This window comes from Bufo gargarizans, chromosome 6 (assembly GCF_014858855.1).
Source record: "Bufo gargarizans isolate SCDJY-AF-19 chromosome 6, ASM1485885v1, whole genome shotgun sequence".
NCBI classification, from domain to species: domain Eukaryota; kingdom Metazoa; phylum Chordata; class Amphibia; order Anura; family Bufonidae; genus Bufo; species Bufo gargarizans.
Genome location: NC_058085.1, coordinates 313,483,262 through 313,506,128, shown reverse-complemented (window position 1 = coordinate 313,506,128; position 22,867 = coordinate 313,483,262). Strand labels below are relative to the sequence as shown.

General features: G+C 46.4%; 1 protein-coding gene across 2 annotated transcripts in view; it reads right to left on the bottom strand.

The window, feature by feature from the left end:
- Positions 1-22,867, bottom strand: part of TBC1D12 (TBC1 domain family member 12) — a 118,090-nt gene that overhangs the window by 67,911 nt on the left and 27,312 nt on the right. The window contains exons 2-3 of one of the 2 annotated variants that reach the window (XM_044299959.1): positions 15,026-15,149; positions 4,998-5,054 (exon numbers count right to left, since the gene is read on the bottom strand). In XM_044299959.1, coding sequence (XP_044155894.1) covers positions 4,998-5,054; positions 15,026-15,149 — 181 coding nt within the window. The remainder of the gene's footprint in view (positions 1-4,997; positions 5,055-15,025; positions 15,150-22,867) is intronic. The other variant, XM_044299960.1, reaches the window with a different exon arrangement.

Sequence of the window (22,867 nt, the reverse complement as noted above, 5' to 3'; positions counted from 1 at the left end):
GTCCGCATCCGTTGTTACGTTCCGTGGCCTCGCAAAAAAGATAGAGCATGTCCTATTCTTGTCGGCAACCGCTTAGGCATTCTCTATATAGCGCTGGCCATGTGCGGTCTGCAAATTGCGGAACGCACACGGCCGGTATCTGTGTTTTGCGGATCAGCAATTTGCAGACCGCAGAACACTTACGGTCATGTGAATGCACCAAAGACGAACTGGATCTTCCAGCAAGACAATGTGACAACGTCACATGGCTAAAAATACCCAACACTGGCTTCCAAGAACATGACCAAGGCTTTCAAGTACGTTCCCCTTAAACCCAACTGAGCATCTGTGGGACCCGCTCAATTGCAGAGTTTGCTCTATGGATCCTTCCACCTTCCAGCTGCTGTGGGATGCACAGTCTTCCCTACTACCATGCCTGCCAGTCTACCCTGTGCCTCCACGCCTACCATGCCTGCCAGTCTATCCTGTGCCTCCACGCCTACCATGCCTGCCAGTCTATCCTGTGCCTGCACACCTACCATGCCTGCCAGTCTATCCTGTGCCTGCACACCTACCATGCCTGCCAGTCTATCCTGTGCCTGCACACCTACCATGCCTGCCAGTCTATCCTGTGCCTGCACACCTACCATGCCTGCCAGTCTATCCTGTGCCTGCACACCTACCATGCCTGCCAGTCTATCCTGTGCCTGCAACACCTACCATGCCTGCCAGTCTATCCTGTGCCTGCACACCTACCATGCCTGCCAGTCTATCCTGTGCCTGCACACCTACCATGCCTGCCAGTCTATCCTGTGCCTGCACATCCTACCATGCCTGCCAGTCTATCCTGTGCCTGCACACCTACCATGCCTGCCAGTCTATCCTGTGCCTGCACACCTACCATGCCTGCCAGTCTATCCTGTGCCTGCACACCTACCATGCCTGCCAGTCTATCCTGTGCCTGCACACCTACCATGCCTGCCAGTCTATCCTGTGCCTGCACACCTATCATGCCTGCCAGTCTATCCTGTGCCTGCACACCTATCATGCCTGCCAGTCTATCCTGTGCCTGCACACCTACCATGCCTGCCAGTCTATCCTGTGCCTGCACACCTACCATGCCTGCTAGTCTATCCTGTGCCTGCACACCTACCATGCCTGCCAGTCTATCCTGTGTCTGCATTCATCTACACTTCCTGGACCTCCAAACCAGTATTCAAGCCTAAGTGACTGTTCAGACTAAACCTGCATTATTTTTTTTATTTTTTTTGTTATCCGGAGAAACCTGCTGTTTGCACTGCAGTCCCTGACCCCAGCGGGTCAGCGGCTAACTACACCGGGACTACCCCAGGAGGTAGCAGTCTGGTTGTGAACCCACAGTGAAGTCCAGATACCTGTACAGGGGTTAAAGGGTGAATATCGGGAAGTTCAAGAATAATGCCCTTAGAGTTGCCAAATCGGTTAGTTGGCACAGTGGACCTCACTGATCCGTAGCACTGGCTGTCACTGTTGGGGTGTGCGCCTACACATTCAGTACTGACCGTGTTACACTGTTCATGAACGCGTCCTACTTACAAAGGGAATGGTAATGCCCAGTTGTCAATTTATTTTTACATTTTCAACAGGAATAGCAGAGGAATGGCACAATATAGAGTCTTGAGAAGAGTTGCCCTAGTATTGTTATTTCCTAGGTATTGCAGCGTTGGCTGAACCAGACATGTCCGGGGAGGGAACAGATGATAAAATGTGACTGGAACGGCTATTTCTGTGAATGGAGAGCACAGAGCTCTAGATGCATCATGGTGTGGTGGATGTCAGCATTAACATTCAGGCAGGCAGTCCACTTTATTCTGCAATGTCCTTGACAGCAGTTTGTTTAATCTTGTATAAATCAGTCCCGTTCCTCTCCGGGCTCCTGGCAAAGCAAATATGATGTCCTCCGTTAATCAGAATGATGCCATTAGGGAGGCGGCCAAAGGTTCACAAGGTCAAGCGGTCCCTCCCGATGACACATTCAAGCTGGGATGAGGTCATCGCTGCTGGATCTCAATGGGATTCATGCTCCATGCTCTCCAGGCTTGGATTAAGGAGTCGAGCCCCAGCTGCAGCTCCACGTGTATAGGAAACCATTCCATTCAAACTATGAATTAGCTGGAAAACCGTCAAGACTGCAGGATTAAGAAACTTCTCAAAAAAAAAAAAAAAAAATCTACAAAAAAGGCCACTATATATAGTGTTTGTGATCTATGAAACAGCACGGGGGCACAGAACTGCTGCCATGCTACAGTACAAAGACAGGCGGGCATCTGCATGAGGTGGTCTCCTGTGAAATAGTCTGCAAGCTCAAATGGGGCAACACAATGTGAATATTGCCTCCGAGCCTTCAGTCCATTGTACACGTCAAGAAGATTTCTCATCGTATCTCACTGATGGAAGGCTGTGAAGACAGGCAGTAGCATATAGGGACCCACTGTGTGTGTGTGTGTGTGTGTGTGTGTATATATATATATATATAAAAACGGACAGCACATCTAGTAGAAAATCGTGGTTTATTGACTCGGACACAGAGCCAAAAACGTTGCTTCACTGTCCCACATGGGTCAATAAACCATGATTTTCTACTGAATGTGCTGTCCGTTTTCTACTATTATTTTGGGGTAAGGAGTCACACCCTTGGACATAGAACCCGCTGTATATTTTTGTGAATTGGTGCTGCCAAAATATATATATATATTTTTATATATTGGGGTGGGGTGGCTTGCCCTGCTTCCTTCAGATTTACTGTTATGTAGCTGACTGACATTAGTGATGTGCTAATGTCAGCACTACATAACAGTGCCTTTTTTACATTTCTCCCTGCAGCCGTTCCGCTAAAATACACACTTTTACTAGATGCTAATGAGCCTCTAGGTGCTATGAGGGCATAGATTCAGCACCTGGAGGCTCCGTCTACTCACCCTTTATCCCGCCCCGCTCCTCTTGATGTCCAAGTTCCATGCATCGTTGAGGAAACCCCACGCCTGCGCCATTCGCTTTTGTATTCGGCGCAGGCACACTGAGTGAAGGCCGTGCTCCTGGTGCTGGCTTCCTCACTGCGCCTGCGCTGACTACGTCACAGTGAGAAAGCAGGCACCAGGAGCGCGGCCTTCACTCACTGCGCCGAATACAGAAGTGAACGGCGCAGGATTTCCTCAACGATGCATGTACCTTGAACATCAAATCAAGAGGAGCGGGGCGGGCAGAAAGGAGGACCTGAGCGGGATAAAGGGTGAGTAGACCGAGCCTCTAGGTGCTGAATCTATGCTCACATAGCACCTAGAGGCTCATTAGCATATTGTAAAAGTGTGTATTTTAGCAGGGAGAAATGTAAAAAACATGTCAGTCAGCTACATAAGAGAAATTCTGATGGTAGAAACCCTTTAAGCCTACAGATGCAACAATTCGGTAGCCGGTAAAAAGTCGCAAATGCATAGTTTGTGGCTTTTTAACGGCACTTTTTCAGGCAGAAAGGAGATGATAAATCCCCTCCCCCTAGTATTTTAGATAGAAATTAAGATGGATCATCTTTCCCTCTGGTCAGTGAATGGTTCTGCAGATCCAATAAGATCCAGAGATCACCAAGGTCAGTATAAAATCATTTGATTAAAAGTTGTACATGGTCACATATCATGGCTGTACTTTCCTCTTCCTAAAAAACAAACTCTGATTAGTGTCCATGAGGACAACGCCACCGTGTCTCCACCATGCTTTGTTCATTCAGCCCTAAAGACACAAATCAGTGAACAAGTCTGTGAGGTGCTCAAAATGAAGTATTCCGAGTTCATGAAGAGATCAGCTATGGAGACTGTTTCTCCATACGCCCTCATGGTAGAATGATTTTCCTAAAAGAGGTCCTCAAGCTGACTCACAGCAATACATCCCAGCACTGCAAAGTTCAGGGGTTGCATAGAATACAAAATCAATGTCCATACAGTATGTCCACTTGGGGCAAATTGGTTTCCCACATGGTTCTTCTAATGGAAGCGCGGATACAAATAGTAAATCAACCATCAGATCGCTTGCATCTCATGGATGCTTCAGGAGAGGAGGCACGCTCGTTCTCCAGACAGGTGTCAGCTATACATCCAGGACTAACACCTAGCCAACATTTATGGCATATACACTGCTGAAACTAATTAAAGGGACACTTGAATCCCACATCAAATCTCAACAAATTAAAGATTCAAATAGTAAATCTTTACTCATTTAAAGGATAACTGTCACACTTCGACCCTAATTTCAATTTTCATATATGTAGTTACTGGGGCTCTGATCGGTTACCATGGCAGCCAGGACGCTACTGAAGCCCTGGCTGCCATGGTAACATCCCTGATGCTGTGTACTATGCACAGGGCAGCAGGGAGTGTGTGAACTCCTATTCACCCTGATAGAGATCTATCAGGGTGAATAGGACAAGGGATGAAAAAAATCCCAGGTTCTAGCCCCTAAGGGGGGAAATAGTTATTAAATAAAAAGTGTAAAAAAATTTATAAATAAAAAAGTAAAAAAAAGCCCACCAAAATATTAAGTATGAATCACCCCCTTTCCCAATTTCACATATAAAATGTATAAACAATAAATAAACATATTGCCACGTCAGAAGAGTCCAAACTATTAAAATATTTTAAAAAATCTATGAGGTGAACACCGGAACAGAAAAATAAATAAAAACTGTGCGATTCGCCATTTTTTAAAATGCAGAATGCATTTTTTCACGGTATCGAAACCGAATCAAAAATTTGCTATTGCAACAACTCTACTACCGACATGCATTTTCAGACATGTTTCCAGGCATCGGACATGTACCGTGCAGTTGTCTGTGTACGCCAGGCAGGGAAGCGAGATGCAGGCTTGTTAGAATGTTTTGGATGAATGAACATGCTGAAGTGAACATCCCGTGCACAACCAAGACTTGACTGTCAGACAGACCATGCATGGAGCAAACAGAGACTAGCAAACAAATATATTAAATTCCATACCCCTGTGTTTAATAGATTTGGCGTGGAGACTGAAGAGAGACCGCCAGAGCTGTCATCCTAATGAGAAAAACAGAAGTAAAGCCTTAGTGACACACCAAACACAGAAGAGGGAAAGAAGAATCCAAGGAACAATCAGGATATCAAACATGGAAGTAGGTCATCGGTGGTTCTGCTCACAGCACGTTAGGCCCCATACAGCGCCATTCATAGCCTTCGTGCTGTGCAGAATAGAGCAGGAGTTTGCACTAAAAGTTCATAACATTTGCATGGCATAAGGCTACTTTCACACTTGCGGCAGGACGGATCCGACAGGCTGTTCACCCTGTCGGATCCGTCCTGCGGCTATTTCTCCATGCCGCCGCTCCGTCCCCATTGACTATAATGGGGACGGGGGCGGAGCTCCGGCGCAGCACGCCGGTGCACGGCGAAAGGCCGCCGGACTAAAATTACTGCATGTCAGGCTTTTTAGTCCGGCGGCTTTCGCAGTGCACCGCCGGAGCTCCGCCCCCATCCCCATTATAGTCAATGGGGACGGAGCGGCGGTCCGGCGAAATAGCCGCAGGACGGATCCGACATGGTGAACAGCCTATCGGATCCGTCCTGCCGCAAGTGTGAAAGTAGCCTTAAAGGGGTATTTCAGTTGTTAGAAGTTATCCTCCTATCCTATCAGATGCTACCGCTGGGATTCCAACTGATAACGAGAATGGGGGCCCCGTACCCCCTACATGCCCCTGAAAAGAACAGTGCGGCTGGTCAGGTATGCATGCGGCCGCTCTATTCATTTTTATGGGAATTCCGGAGACAGCCGAGCGATGTACACCACCATCTCCGGAACTCCCACGGAGAGGCCACGCTTATGTGCAACCGCTCACTCCGTTCATTTCAGAGGGGACTGCAGGGGATACTGGGCCCCTGTTCTTGTGATCAGTGGAGATCCAAACGGTAGAACCCCCACTGTTCTAATAGTTATCTCCTATTCTGTGGAAAGGGGATCACGTCTAACAACCGGAACACCCCTTTAATCATCAAACATATGAAAATGTCATCTTGTATGTCTTACCCAACAGTTTAATTTGTTTTCAAGAAATTCACTGATAAACCAGACACAATGAGTACCGTATTTTTCGGACCATAAGGCGCACCTAAAATCCCTAAATTTTCTCACAAATCGACAGTGCGCCTTATAATGCGGTGCGCCTAATGTATGGCGTTTTCTGACCTAGCACTGATATGTGTCAAAATGTTTTAGCACGGCCAGCATGTTGTACTGCGTGACTGATAGCGTTAAGTTTGAAATCCGCTTCATAAGCATGTCTCTTAACAGGAGACATTTTTGGGGCAGCGGGTATAGAAAATGAACGAATGAATGCGCACACCTCCTGACTACAATGGCCGTAATGCTCAATCCAAGCAGTGCAGCTTCCTAGAATTGGTAATCCTAGGAAGCTGCACTGCTTGGATTGGGCATTACGGCCATTGTAGTCAGGGGGTGTGCGCATTCATTCGTTCATTTTCTATACCGGTACTCGCTGCCCTAAAAATGGCTCCTGTTAAGAGACATGCTTATGAAGCGGATTTCAAACTTAACGCTATCAGACACGCAGTACAACATGGAAATAGAGCAGCTGCGAGAGAATTCAACATTAATGAATCAATGGTACGGAAGTGGAGGAAGCAAGAAGATGCCCTGCGCCAGGTAAAGAAGACCAAACTGAGTTTCCGAGGAAACAAAGCAAGATGGCCACAGTTGGAGGACAAAATTGAACAGTGGGTTATTGAACAGAGAACCGCAGGTAGAAGTGTCTCTACTGTCTCTATTCGACTCAAAGCAACAGCAATAGCACGCGACATGGAGATCAACGACTTTCGAGGAGGTCCCTCTTGGTGCTTCCGTTTTATGAAAAGGCGTAATCTCTCCATCCGCACAAGAACTACAATCTCACAGCAACTGCCAAAGGATTACCAAGAAAAGCTGGCCATTTTCCGTACCTACTGCAAGAGCAAGATCAATGAATTGAAGATCCGGCCAGAACACATCACCAACATGGACGAGGTCCCCCTTACCTTTGATATCCCCGTAAACCGTACTGTCGAGAGAACAGGGACCAGTACAGTATCTATACGCACTACAGGAAACGAGAAGTCATCCTTCACTGTAGTTCTCGGTTGCCAGGCTAATGGCCAGAAACTACCACCCATGGTAATTTTCAAAAGGAAGACTCTGCCAAAAGAAAAGTTTCCGGTTGGCATCATCATCAAGGCTAACCCGAAGGGCTGGATGGACGAGGAGAAGATGAGTGATTGGCTGGGAGAGGTTTACGTCAAGAGACCGGATGGCTTTTTCCACCAATCTCCGTCCCTATTGATCTATGACTCCATGCGCGCCCATCTGACCGATACTGTCAAAGCCAAAGTGAAGAAAACTAATTCGGTGCTTGCCATCATTCCGGGTGGATTAACCAAAGAACTCCAGCCACTAGATATTGGTGTCAACAGGTCGTTTAAAGCTAAATTGCGAGCTGCGTGGGAGCATTGGATGACAGAAGGCGAACACACATTCACCAACACAGGGAGGCAACGCCGGGCGAGTTACGCCACTATCTGCCAGTGGATCGTGGATGCCTGGGCGGAGGTATCAGTCTCCAGTGTCATCCGAGCTTTCAGGAAGGCTGGAATTATCACTGAAGAGCTACCGGTAAGTACCGATAACAGCAACGAGACTGACTCGGATAATGATGGGAATTATGAGAGGGATACTGGCGTGCTTGATGCCGAAATCGCCCAATTGTTAAACTCAGACACTGAAGATGAAGAATTTGATGGATTTGCGGGAGAAGAATAAAGTGAAAAAGTTAGTGTATTGTTTGTATTTCATTTTACTGAACAATGTTGAGAGTTATTGTTAAAGACCATTTTATGGTTATTATGAAAGAGTTGAATAAAATTTGACTTACCGTACCGTATCAGAGTTTTGTTTCATTTAATGCGCCTTATAACCCGGTGCGCCTTATATATGGAAATAAACGCGTTAGCAGGCGATCATTGATAGTGCGCCTTATAACCCGGTGCGCCTTATGGTCCGAAAAATACGGTAATTTACTCAGAATTGTTTTTTACGCCGACCTTAGATTTCCTCCTGCGCTGCCATAACAGTTACGACCAAGCAAAAACCTACAATCTGATGTTACAGGTTGGGCAGTGTCAGGATACCGATGTCATCAATATCAGATTGGCAGGGACCAAAGGTGTAACTACACTGCACAGTTGCTATTAAGCGAGCAAGTAAACTTTAAGAGGACGCAGCCCTCGCACCATGGCCCTCAAACAGCTGGGGGGCAGCTGGAAGTGGGGCCCATGACGATCTGATGACCTAGCCTGAGGATAGATCATCCATATCCTACCATTGCCTTTTAACTATGGAATGCTATTCATTTCAATAGGCCTCTGCTGTAACAACAGATCTCAGAGCAAAAAAAAATAATAAATTAGAATAGCTATCCTCAAACTTCTTTACTTTGCCAGGAATTAGACTGTCTATTGACGAGGAACCACCTTAGGTGTAGGAAAAGGCCAACTGGTTACTTACGCTGCAGTTTTTTTGAGCCTGTAGTTCATTGTAATTTTCTTGACGCTCAATGTCAGGCACCCCTGTAGAAAGCCTGGATAACAGATATTCATAAGTGCCCCTAGCGGTTAGTGACTCAAATTGTACCGCTCTAGTAAATACTGCCACAGTGAAACTAAATTGTGGCACCACTTTGTGATTGGAAAGTGATATCCACTTGTAAAGTAGCCCTAGCCTTAAAGGGGCATTCCCATCTGGGACACTGATGGCATATCACTAGGACCCACTTCTACCGCCAGGATGGGGCCCCCAAAGTATAGAGCAGCCATGCATGTGTGGTCACCCTCCGCTCATGGCTACGGAATTTCCGAAAATAGCAGCGTGTGCTTGCCTGACTGGTTTGGGATCTCTAAGGGTCCATTCAAACGTCCGTATGTGTTTTGCGGATCCACAAAACACGGACACCGTCAACGTGCGTTCCGCATTTTGCGGACTGCACATCGCCGGCGCACTCATAGAAAATGCCTTTTCTTGTCCGCTATCGCGTACAAGAATAAGACATGTTCTATTTTATTTTTATTTTTTGCAGAACGGAAGTGCGGATCAGCAAATGCGGATGTGGACAGCACATTCCGGCCACATTGAAAATGAATGGGTCCACACCTGTTCTGCAAAATTGCGGAACGGATGCGGACCCATTTTGCTGATGTGTGAATGGACCTTAATGGTGTTGAACGGAGAGCAAGTCATATATGCGCAGTGTGCTCTCCTTCATTTCGGGGGGCCCTGTTCTCTAGAAAGGAGCGGGTCCTAGAGGTGGGATATTTTCTTCACCTATCTGACACTGGTGGCATATACTAGCGATATGCCGTCAATGTCCCAGATGGGACAACCCCTTTAAAGGGAACCTGTCACCAGTTTTATGGTGTCCTAACTAAGGGCAACATAAATAAGTGACTGATTCTCTTAGCAAAATGCTGGGTCACTTTCTTTAATTGACCCAGTCAATCTGCCAAGATCTTGTATTGAAAAGCTCCAGCTGATAATGATTAGTCATGAATATTCATGAGCTCCTGACTCTCCCCGCCCACCCGCTGCTGTTTTTTTTTCTTCCATATGAATCAGCAGCAGGTGGGCAGGGGAGTGGCTATAGCTCTGAATTAAATAAACGCTGGACTCACTGACATCAAGCTGGACTCAAATCAGTTCATTAGCATGTGGCATCTTTGTGTGTATATTATGAGGTAACCATCTGTCACACCAGTAAGTGAAAACATCTAAGGTACTTTTTAGTAGTTAATGATTGTATATAATTAGTTAGATTATAATCAAATATCCACATGAAAGGTTCCCTTTAAGTAAGTTTCATGCTCTCTCCGATGCAACTGTGTTGGCGAGGAGTTTGAAGGGAACAGCAGGCACTGCTTGATTAATAGTCTATGGAACAAATACCGCTCAACTATTTCCATCAGACATGGGAAGGAGCGGCAGCTCGCATGCTGGACTGCTCACGAGATGATTGGGGAGCGTCCCAGCAATCACACATTCTCTAAATGATTGTTCATTAGGTTTTTCCTGATTTAGCGCAGACATGGAGCATAATGACAATGCTACTGTATCCCCCCCACACACCTACGGTCACTTTATAGGCAGCTTCCAGGTGTTTGACAGGAGGGGGTAGGTAAGGAAAAGTTTTACTTTATGGGGTATTCCAATCTCATTTCACAGCTAAGTTCAGAATACCTGTCGCTACTTTCACACTTGCGTGCGACAGAGGGTCTCAATACCTGAACTAAACGGATCCGTTTTGATTTTGCACATCAGGATGCATCTGTTCCGTTAGGATCAGTCACTAAATACATTTAAAGTCAATGGGTGATGGATACAGTTTTTTTTGGGCTAAAGGAAGAAAAATAAACCAGATTTTTTTCAGTGCCGGATCCGTCTTTTGTCCGTTTTTATGACCGGACACAAAACTGACGCTTGCAGCGGTTTTGTGTCCGGTCACAAAGCGGAATGCTGACGGAACGGAAGACGTCCTGATGCATCCTGAACGGATCTCTTTCCATTCAGAATGCGTGGGAACAAAGCGGAAATGTTTTTTTCCGGTATTGAGATCCTCTGCCAGCTCTCTATACCGGAAAAGAACGACGCATGTGTACAAGTAGCTTTATGCGATGGCAAAGGTGCACGCAAACCAGCCAAGGAACTCCTGCAGGGGCGAATGAGCACGCCATAAGCAGCGCAGTTGCATGACCTACGCTGTTTCTGTACCTATTAGGTCACAGACAGCAGAGCTCGCTGCTATAGGAGTCCGAAACCGCGCAGCTCAGCTTATCTGTCTCCATAACCCATGTCACTGCATAAGAAGGGTACTCCATGGACAGCCTGGATGGGATTACCCCTCTAACAATATGACAAAGAAATGTCATCACCTGAAGATAACGGAGTTATAAATGGACCACGCAGGAGAACAGGGACCCCTGCTGCCTTTATATAAGGACTGTCCCTTTGAAGACCAACCCAGGATACTTGAGCCGCCTCTCCCACCCTTCCAGCACATTCCAATATTCTCAATCATTTCCTTACCAAACCCTGCAAGAAGCCGTCTCATTAACATGTCAGATCTCCGTGTAGAGCAGCTGGTAAATATTTTCTGTACCGGCAGAGCGACCAACCCTGAATGAATGGAAACCATTAGAAACTGCACTGCTGGGGTCCAATAGAGGTGGATACTGTGGTCCGATAGTCAGTGAGCCGTCATCATCATCACCACCAGCCCCATCATAAGAACGTTAGGTTTAGTCATTCGGATGTAAACAGGATTATTACACCACATTAATACAGGCGAGCGGGCACAGCTGCCTGCCACTTACTGCACAATACCCATGGCAAGGGAGCGATTATCAGCTATTACTGCTGGTTAAATACATGAAAATTAACAGAAAATCATCTTAATGTATGCTTTCCTTTGTACTGTATTCCCAAAAATATAAAATGAGACTAATGAAAGATAACATGACAAATGCAAGATGCTGCGTACTCCACTGTTCTGTCACAGTACAGGCTTGTGAGTGAATTTCCAACTTTTTAACATCGTGTGGACTTTAGGCTCCCAATTTAGGGGTGATTAATTACATAGATACATACATAGATAGATCTATTGATAGTGGTCAAAGCTTAGCTTTTAACATTCGGATCTCCAACTTCACTGCATAGATGAAACATTCTGGCACCACTAGAGGGAGCTCACGGCATGCGTTCATACACTGAACCCTTATGACCAGGGTCAATGCAGTGTGCAGTCAGTACACGCCAAGTCATAGGGGCTCCAGTAGCCTAATACTGTGAGACTGACAGCAGACCAGACTGAGGAGCGCAGGGACAAGCAGCCGGCCGACGCTCCAGCCCTGCATGCAGACTTGCTTCTTGTCCCTCTGCTCCTCAGTCCAGACTGCTGTCAGAGTAAGTCTCACGGGATCACGCTGCTCCAGCCGCTCTGACATTGTCCCTTTGTATACAGCGAGAGCTGTCAATCACTGATAGGACCGCCTCCTGGACTTCACAGCCCAGAATGAGCAGGAATTTAAATGAATAAAAATACAAGTTTTACAGAATCTTTTCCCACAGAACTATATTTTATCAATCTGCTCAGCTCTTCCTGCTCTAACATGCTGCCTGCAGACCAATTCTCATTTTCATGGTGACCGATTTCCTTTAAAGCAGGCATGCTCAACCTGCGGCCCTCCAGCTGTTGCAAAACTACAACTCCCAGCATTCTCGGACAGCCTACAGCTATCAGCCTACAGCAGGGCATTGTGGGAGTTGTAGTTTTACAACAGCTGGAGGGCCGCAGGTTGAGCATACCTGCTTTAAAGGGATGCTAAACATACAAAATGCACAAAACTATACAAAGAAATTCTCTTCGATTATTATTTTTTTGTCTCATATTACATATAAAAATCTAATAAATAAATCATCTCTCTGAATGCCATAAAATTAGCCATATCCGCCTGCTGCTCCTCACTATCCTGTGTCTGGCAGTAAGACAACTGGCTGAAGCAGGAGCCTCCCCAATCTGCCCTAAGACAGAAATATTTTTCAGGTGCACAACCTTGCCTAGCGCACGGCGTCATAGCAACCAATGACGCCGTGCGCTCATGCTGTCAGCAGGAATCCCGGCCGGGTTTCCACTGGTCCGCTCTCGGCCGCGGAACACGGCCGTGTGCATGAGGCCTAAGGCTACATGCACACAGCGGATGATGTTCCGTATGGCATCCGTTTTTTTTGTGGATCCATTGCAATAATGCCCATTCTTGTCCGCAAACTAGAAAAAAAAAAAAAAGAGGACATGCACTATTTTTTGGCGGGACTACGGAACGGACATACTGATGCGGACACCACACGGAAAAAAAAAAAAAACACGGAACGGACACGGAAACAAACAACGTTCGTGTGCATGAGGCCTAACCAACACTGTGGGGAAGGCCATCTTCTTATTCCTAGTCCTACTGTTCCTTTGACTTGGGCATACACGCTGAGTTAAAGAGGTTGTGTCGCAAAATATTCTACATTTTTCAAACCAGCAGCTGGATCTGAATACTTTTGTAATTGCACGTTATTAAACATTTAGTACAGCCAGTGAGTTATTCAATAAAATGTATCTGTATAGCGCCACCTGCTGTTTGTTCTTTTCCTTATTTTTTTGTCCATCTCAGTGACCTGGTCGAACGTGATCAGTTTAAATCTTCAGCTGCTACCAGCCATATGTTCTGTTAGAAGCTGCGATAGTTACAGGGAGAGAGCAGCAGCAGAAAGGAAACGCCCCCTGAGCTGTCAGGATGAAGATAATCTACAGAGCAATTGGAGCAGTGAATGTGGAGATCTTTGGACCCACGTGCAGAACAGGGCTGGTTCTAGCTTTGCTCAAAAGGCATAGTCATGTTCTACCAGATGTCTGATTTACATCAATCATAGGATAACCCCTTTAAATCCACAGTTTGATGAGTGATGGACCCCATTACTACATAGTGGACCTACTGCAGCCCTGCTCACTGACAAGCATCAGGTATTCATATGTAGATCGGACATTTTTGATGCTCCAATGAACAGAACTATGAGCAGTTCCAGGCACAGATGTTCATTTGGACGAGCGGCTGTGCCAACGCGTCCTAAGTGTTCAAACAAGCTGTGAACGCTGCTTGATGGTTTCCAACAAGCAAAGGGATTTCTGAAGTGAAGATAGGGTAAGGGAGGAATACGGAGGGCTCTATAAATCTGGCCAAAAGCAAAATGAAAATTGTATCCCTGCACTGGAAAAATCCAATATGTCTGAACATCCCAAAAAACTAACTAGAAAACAACATAAAAATGTACAACAAAGGAGACATTTTTATATAATTGATAAGTACGTCTTCATATTGAGCAAATAAATAAATAAGAAATCAGACATAGCGTCCTTGTATGGACAGTCTATAAACATTAGATAGCTGTTGGCCAACTGCGGTTCTCCCAACCCCCCACATACACATGCATGCTCAGCCAAGAATGAATGTGTTATCCATAAGGGGGGTAGCTTCATCAACAACCCCAATACTTCTATCCCTCGGGTCAAGGGGCCCCCATAAAGATGAGGCTACTTTCACATCTGCAGCACAGAGATTTGGCCCCCTGATCAGCAAAGAATCAGACACAAATCGCAGCGTGCAGCGGTTTCTGTCTTCTCCGCCGGACCCCATTATACTTAATGGGACCAGCAGACATTCTGAATGCATTCAGCAGCGCCACAATCGATGCTGCAAATGGGAAAGTAGCCTGAGACGGTTGGTCGGCCTCACCAAAATGCCTCACGCACGCGACCGTTGTGTGCATCCGCGTCCATTCCGTCATTTTTCACAGTTTAGCGGAGGTCCCATTCATTTCTATGGAGCAGTGAAAAAGAAAAATGATAGTCCTCAGTTTTTTCTCCGCGTCAGTGATCCGTGATTCCAGTCCATCCAAAAAATATAACCTGTCCTATTCTTGTCAGTGGAAAACGGAGGACGGACCCATTCAGGTCAATGGGTCAGTCAAAAAAAAACGGATGCACAACTGGTACGTCATCCGTGTCCATTTTTTTTCTACAAGACCTTGGTGCAATAAAATTACACTTTTCGTTAACCTTCCTTTTTCCCCCCTGTCAGACAAAAAAAAAGGAATACACAAGGAAACAACTGAAGCAAAATCGGACACGGACCACTGAAGCCAAATCACTGACAGTGAAAAAATACTGTTGTGTGCATGAGGCCTAAGTCGCCATGTTCAGACACCATACATCTAATGTGTTCGGCCAGCTGCAGCCTTCCCCTGTTCGGTTTGAGAGGCGTATCCCAGTGGCACGGAGACATTCAGACATGGAGGATGAGACACAGAGAGCGGCGTTTTTTTTATTATTCTAGCATTTACTAGAAAGGCGGCAGCTCACCTGCTGAAGGATTTTACAGTCTTTCTGAGCGTTCTCTCTAGGAGGAACTTTACCAAACAGCTTCCAGCCGGGAGCGCTCGCTGTAGGCGATTTCAGGTCCTTTGATCTTTTAGAAAAGAAGTTCCTGGAAGGAGAGGAAAAAAAACATGCATTTTAAAAGGTCGGCTTTAGTCAACATCCTACACGAGCCATCAAAGAGCGGAATCTGATATTTCCTCTAAGCAAAAACAGTCATTTTTACCAATCTGTACAAAAATAGCAGATTTTTTTTTTATCAAAACGTGTGCAGTGCAAGACCCCATAATACAGTACTCTACAGTGGTCATGGGGGGCCGGGATACCTGATTAAAAAGACAATAATGAATGCAACTTCTGAATACAGATCGGGTTACCCTCCTGCTGTCATGGTGGTCTTGTGCGGTTCTTGCACCACCACTAATTGCTGTAGATTCAACTGAGTTTTACTTGTATAAAGGAGCGTAACACCGCAAAACCGTGCGCGGGTTTCAAAGTGCATCAAAATCCACACCACGACTGCTAGATCTCTTTAAAGGGGGTTGTCTCATCTCAGACGTTGATGGCGTAGCACTAGAATAGGCCATCAGTATCTGTTAGGTGCGAGTCCCACCTCTGGGGCCCGCTCCTATCTCCAGAACGGGGCCCTCAAAGTGAATGGACAGCAGCAGGACATTCATAGCCAATTCACCACTAGTGACATTGCTATTAGTCCCATAGCCATGAATAGAGCGGCGCTCGCCCTTGCACGGTATGTTCTTTATTTACTTTTATTGGATTTCTGAATAGAAGCGAGCAGAACTCGGAAACGCCATCAATGTCAGATAGGTGTGAACCTGCACCATTTTACAGCACCAGCTGAGTGAATGAGGTTTTATGAATTGTCATCCACATGCTTCAGAAGAAATCTGCAGTGTAAATTGGCTTTTAAATGCTGCAGATATGATATCACCATACACAACACATAGGGTGAAAACCATGGCAAGACCACGCCAAAATCCGCAACAGAATTTTTGCTGCTTTTGGTGTGCGGCATGAGAAGTCGGATCCAGCACCAAAAACCAAGCAAGTCAATAGTGCCGGATCCATTTTTTTCGGACACGAAACCATTGACTTACAATTGCTTTAGCGCCGGATCCAGTTTAAGCATGTTCAATACCACCGGATGCAGACAGGTGTATTAAGGTACTTTCACAGTTGCGTTAAACTTTTCCGGTATTGAGTTCCGTCTTAGGGGCTCAATACCAGAAAAAAAAACCTGATCAGTTTTATCCTAATGCATTCTGAATGGAGAGCAATCCGTTCAGGATGCATCAGTTCAGTCACTGTATGGTTTTTGGATGAAGAAAATACCGCAGCATGCTGCAGTATTTTCTCCGTCCAGAATCCCGGAACACTTGCCGGAAATCGGCAATATTTTCCATTGAAATGCATTAATGCCGGATCCTGCCCCAAGTGTTCCGTAAAAACAGATCCGGTTTTGCGGTCTGCACATGCGCAGACCTTTAAAAATGTAAAAAATATAAATACCGGATCCGTTTTTCTGCACGACAACCGGGGAGACGGATCGGGTATTGCAATGCATTTGCGAGATGGATCTGCATCCGGATCAGTCTACAAATGGTACCCATTTGCGTTGTTGGATTACAGCATTCTGTATGCAAGTGTGAAAAGTACCCCAATTGTAACAAAGGGATTTTGCTGTGGTTTTGAGATCCCATGCCGGACCTCCAAAGCGGACAGTAAAATCGCTGAAGTGAAAGGAGCCTCAGTCGTGCTAAGCATCAGTTTGCACTAAAAATAAATGAGCTGTCTTTTTTTGAGCATCAGTTACGATCAGTTTGCATCCATTTATGTCAGTTCTGTCAGAAATCAGTTTTTTTATACTGGAGAAAAAGTCTTAAATAAATGGATGTCTAACGGAACTGACAAAAATGGATTCAAACTGATCGAAAAAACAGATCTGCTTTATTTTTTTATTTTCCTGTTCTTCTGACGGACCAGAAGAACGGAGAACAAAACTGATTCAATGGATGTTCCATACTCTCATCCGTGATTTAAAAAAATAAATAAAAATATATGAGGTCGAGCTAGGCTTGCATCTTTTCCCCCAAACACCGCTGTGTATTGGACAACTGAGGCGGCAGCAGGAGCGCCTTCAGCTACCATTCATAATGGGAAACAGTCCTTCAAGTGATTTTCCTTAAAGCCCAGCTGTTCAGGTTTTTTTTATGCAGTTTTTTTTAAGCCAAAACCTTTAGACCCCTTTCACACGGGCGAGTTTTCCGCGCGGATGCGATGCATGAGTTGAACACATTGCACCCACACCGAATACAGACCCATTCATTTCTATGGGGCTGTTCACATGAGCGGTGATTTTCACGCATCACTTGTGCGTTGTGTGAAAATCGCAGCATGCTCTATTTTGTGCGTTTTTCACGTAACGCAGGCCCCATAGAAATGAATGAGGTTGCGTGAAAATAGCAAGCATCAGCAAGCAAGTGCGGATGCGGTGCAATTTTCACGCATGGTTGCTAGGAGACGATCGGGATGGAGACCCGATCATTATTATTTTCCCTTATAACATGGTTATAAGGGAAAATAATAGCATTCTGAATACAGAATGCATAGTACAATAGCGCTGGAAGGGTTAATTTTTTTTTTTTTTCCTCAGCTTAGTCCACTTGATCGCGCAGCCCGGCTTCTCTTCTGTCTCCTTTGCCGATTGCAGGAACAGAACCTGTGGTGACGTCACTCCGGTCATCACATGGTCCGTCACATGATCTTTTACCATGGTGATGGATCATGTGATGACCAGAGTGACGTCACCACAGGTCCTGTTCCTGCAATCAGCAAAGAAGGAGACAGAAGAGAAGCCGGGCTGCGCGATCAAGTGGACTAAGGTGAGGTTTTTTTTTTTAACCCCCTCCAGCGCTATTGTACTATGCATTCTGTATTCAGAATGCTATTATTTCCCCTTATAACCATGTTATAAGGGAAAATAATACAATCTACAGAACACCGATCCCAAGCCCGAACTTCTGTGAAGAAGTTCGGGTACCAAACATGCACGATTTTTCTCACACGAGTGCAAAACGCATTACAATGTTTTGCACTTGCGTGGAAAAAAATTGCGCATGTTCCCGAAACGCACCAGCACCTTTTCCCGCAACGCCCGTGTGAAAGAGGCCTTAATGCTTTCTCTCCTGTAATGATCCATTCCCAATTTTGGCTTCAAAAACTACATAAAAAACCTGAAGGTGTTGGCAGCACCCTTGGGGTACGGCCACATGGTCCGGTTTCTACATGCAGTTTTGAAAGCCGAAATCAGGAGTGGATTCTTAAAAGGAGAGAAAATATAAAAGGACACCTATGATTTCTCTTCTTTTTTGAATTAACTCCTGATTTTGGCGTTCAAAACTGCAGGCAGAAACCTGACCATGTGGTTGAACCCTTAGAAGTCTTCTGCAGAGAGATCATAAAAACGGTTATGGCAACTACTGTATATATTTAAATGCCCAGGTGAATTTGTAGTGCTACACGGTCCTCTAATACTGGAAGATCTAAAGACTAGTTTAATGATGCAGTCATCAATATTCAAAATGTAGCACCCCCATCATCTCAGATCTGGTTTCTGCAATTACTAGAGTAACACCCAAGCAACATCTCATCTGAAACTCAAGATATCTGGTACTTCATTAACAAATTCTGGGTCACGCGTAATAGAGCTGCAGTTCTTCCAAGAAATAGGTCATCCAGCTGATGTTTTTCCTTCATGCTGGAGCGTGGTATGTGTTTTCTTCCCCAGATCCTTGTGATCTACCACAGCTATTTCCTCTCTGAAGTCTAAGTGAAACCATGTGTCCAAACATCACCGTCCCAGCTCTGCAGACACTAGGCAGCACTAGAGACAACCCCAGAACGGTTTTCCTATCTGGTCTTGTCAGATCATCCAATCAGTTTAGAATTAGGGAGAAATAGGAGCTTGTTCACATCTGTCTGGCCCTCCGGCCACATGTCCCAAGATCACCAGAGGACAAAACAAATCCAGTAGCTTCCTAAGTCCCCTACTCTGTGTGGGAAGTCTTCGGAAGTTGGACAGAGACACGTTGCATGAAACCATCTCTGTCCAGCTATGGATGCTGGACAGTTGCGCAACTATTTAACGCCATAAGGGGGTACACGTGTGCTGGATTCATCTCTCAAACCAACCACGGCTTCCCCAACCCAAACTGACTACATCAGTGATGGCCGGACTATTGTACTGTGCTCACACCATCATGACAGAGTGCCCTTAGTAAAAATCTACCTGTACTTATACTGTAAACCTACATCCAAAAAGAATGTCTCTGGACAGACTGCGCTCTGGCATCGCTCGAGACACCCTGCCAGTATAGCCATCTGTTCAAATAAGAACAAGGAGATGTCCTGCAGAATCCACTTCTAATGAATGCGCCCAGTCAAGAGGATATGACACATCTGAAAATAAATATGTACAACCGCACCACGGGGTGGGCCTCACATTGATGGAGTCCTGTGAAAAACACACTTTTGGTAAATAGATTAACATTTGGTGGGGAAAGCAACACTGAGAAATGTACGAGAAGGTGGTGGAGGTTGTGGGAGTCCTTCACTGGGGACCTGTTGAGAGCCTACAGGAAGGAGAAAAGTAATGCCTCATTCACACAGTCAGTGTTCGGTCAGTGATTGTGAGCCAAAGCCAGGATTGGAGCCTCCACAGAGATCAAGTATAAGGGAAAGATCTGCACCTGTTCTGTGTTTAGAGCCGCACCTGGTTTTGGCTCAAAATCACTGATGGAAATCACTGACCGAACACTGACGTGTGAATGAGGCATAAGGGGTTTGGATTGCCTGGGGTTTACACAGTCTCGCCCCCGTGTCCTGCTTCACATATATTCTCTCATGTCTAGATTTTTATGCAGAACAGGATTGAGAGAGAGTTACAAGGTAAAAATAAAAAAGTGCAAAAATTTAAAGAGTCCAGATTCTGATATTCATTAATCAATTTCAAATTGGCGGGCCCAACACCTGGGACCCCCGCTGATTAGCTGTTTAAAAAGGCTGCAGCCTCCTGGCAAGTTATCAAGCACAGCGCTGTCCATCGGTTAGTGGTTGTGCTTGGTACTGCAGCTCAGCACCATTTAAGCCACTTTCACATATGCGATTTCCTTCCAGTTTTTATTTCCTGTCTGATCGGGCGCCATTGACTTACATTGTTTTTAGTGCCGGATCTAGATTGTTCAGTTTTGCAAACTGAACACAAACCACAGTTTGTAGCGGTTTTGTGTCCGGTCATAGAACGTAACAAGCCGGAACAGAATGCATTCTGGTGCACTCCTTTCTGGTTTGTTCAGTTTTGTCCCCAATGAAAACGAATGGGAACAAAACAAAAACAAAAACAAAAAAGGAGTTTTCTTCCGATTTTGAGATTCTCTGCCAGATCTCAAAACCGGAAAAGAAATCAAATACATGGAAGTAGCCTTACTTGAATGGGACTGAGCTGCGCCTAGGCCATGTGACTGATTAACAAACTCAGGAGTCAGACCCCCAACTAGGGTTGGACGATATCAAAAATATTCAGACGATAACGATATTAAAAAAGTTATCGCGATAACGATATATATCGCGATAAATGCCCGTTTAAAAGAGAAAAAAACACAAGACGTTACACTGTATGGGGGCGGCCACAAGGAGGCGTTACACTGTATGGGGGCGGCCACAAGGAGGCGTTACACTGTATGGGGGCGGCCACAAGGAGGCGTTACACTGTATGGGGGCGGCCACAAGGAGGCGTTACACTGTATGGGGGCGGCCACAAGGAGGCGTTACACTGTATGGGGGCGGCCACAAGGAGGCGTTACACTGTATGGGGGCGGCCACAAGGAGGCGTTACACTGTATGGGGGCGGCCACAAGGAGGCGTTACACTGTATGGGGGCGGCCACAAGGAGGCGTTACACTGTATGGGGGGGGCCACAAGGAGGCGTTACACTGTATGGGGGGGGCCACAAGGAGGCGTTACACTGTATGGGGGGGGCCACAAGGAGGCGTTACACTGTATGGGGGGGGCCACAAGGAGGCGTTACACTGTATGGGGGGGGCCACAAGGAGGCGTTACACTGTATGGGGGGGGCCACAAGGAGGCGTTACACTGTATGGGGGGGGCCACAAGGAGGCGTTACACTGTATGGGGGGGGCCACAAGGAGGCGTTACACTGTATGGGGGGGGCCACAAGGAGGCGTTACACTGTATGGGGGGGGCCACAAGGAGGCGTTACACTGTATGGGGGGGGCCACAAGGAGGCGTTACACTGTATGGGGGGGGCCACAAGGAGGCGTTACACTGTATGGGGGGGGCCACAAGGAGGCGTTACACTGTATGGGGGGGGCCACAAGGAGGCGTTACACTGTATGGGGGGGCCACAAGGAGGCGTTACACTGTATGGGGGGCCACAAGGAGGCGTTACACTGTATGGGGGGCCACAAGGAGGCGTTACACTGTTTGGGGGGCCACAAGGAGGCGTTACACTGTATGGGGGGCCACAAGGAGCGTTATAATAAGGTCTTATGGGAGCGAGGAGGAGGGAGAGTCGGGGCGGCCGCTGCAGGAAGTAGTAGGTTTATAATTTCGTCATCAGACAGAGCACACACTAGTGAGACAGCCGCAGAAAAAGTCTCTCCAGAGACACCAGTACTCACACAGGGGATCGCCAGTTCGCCACACACAGAGCCGGCACTGGTGGATGACGACGTCAGATGGTGGGTGGAGACTTGACTAAGGGAGGCGGAGCAAGAAGGAGGCAGGCCAGGAGCGAGAGGAAGTAATTACCCAGCGCTATGCAAGATGCAAGGTGCAAGGTGCAAGGTGCAGGGAGGGGTGGGCGGGCGGACGCACGTTTAGAAGAGGTCAGCGCACAATGTGCGCTGACGTCACAAAATACCGCTGGTATTTAGGAAACTGCGATATCGCCATATCGCCGTTTTTTTAATACCGCGGTATATCGTGATACCGGTATATCGCCCAACCCTACCCCCAACCACTCTGATACTGATGACCTACCCCTGAAGCTATAAATAGCACTCCCAATGAATGACTAGAAATCTTCACCCCCCCCCCCCCCCCCCCAAGATACAAACAGAAAACCACCATTTTGCTTATGCGTTTCAATCAACCATGGTCTTAGCATATTAAAACTGAAGCACAAATGCATTCAAATAGCACATCCCATCACTCGTGTAGCTCATGTGTTGCATTCATAGAAAACCACCCTTAAAGAGGACCTATCCCCGCTCCTGACATGTCTGTTTTAATAGCGTTATGCATTCCCCATGTAATAACAATTCCGTGTCATCTATTCCTATGGCTCTATGTTGTGCCATTCCTTTATTATTTCTACTAGAAGTTATGAATGAATTGCTAGCAGTCTGCAGTAAGGGCACAGAGGGGAGGTAACCAGTTGGGGGGGGGGGTGTACCTGCACAGACTCACTCTATCCAATCAGTGCTGCCATTTTCAGACTGTACAGGTACACAGCCCCAACTTGTTACCTCCCCCTCTGTACCCTTACTGCAGACTGCTAGCAATTCATTCATAACTTCTAATAATAAAGGAATGGCACAACATAGAGACATAAGAATAGATGCTCCAGAATTGTTATTACATGAGGAATGTATGAAGTAGGGGTGGGCGATATAGACACACACAGACACAGCACGCACCATGTTCTCCTGAGCAGTCACAGTGTAGAAGGAAGGAGTCCCTCCCTCCCCACTGTGTGCGGCTGCCGCTGACCACCAATGAGAACAG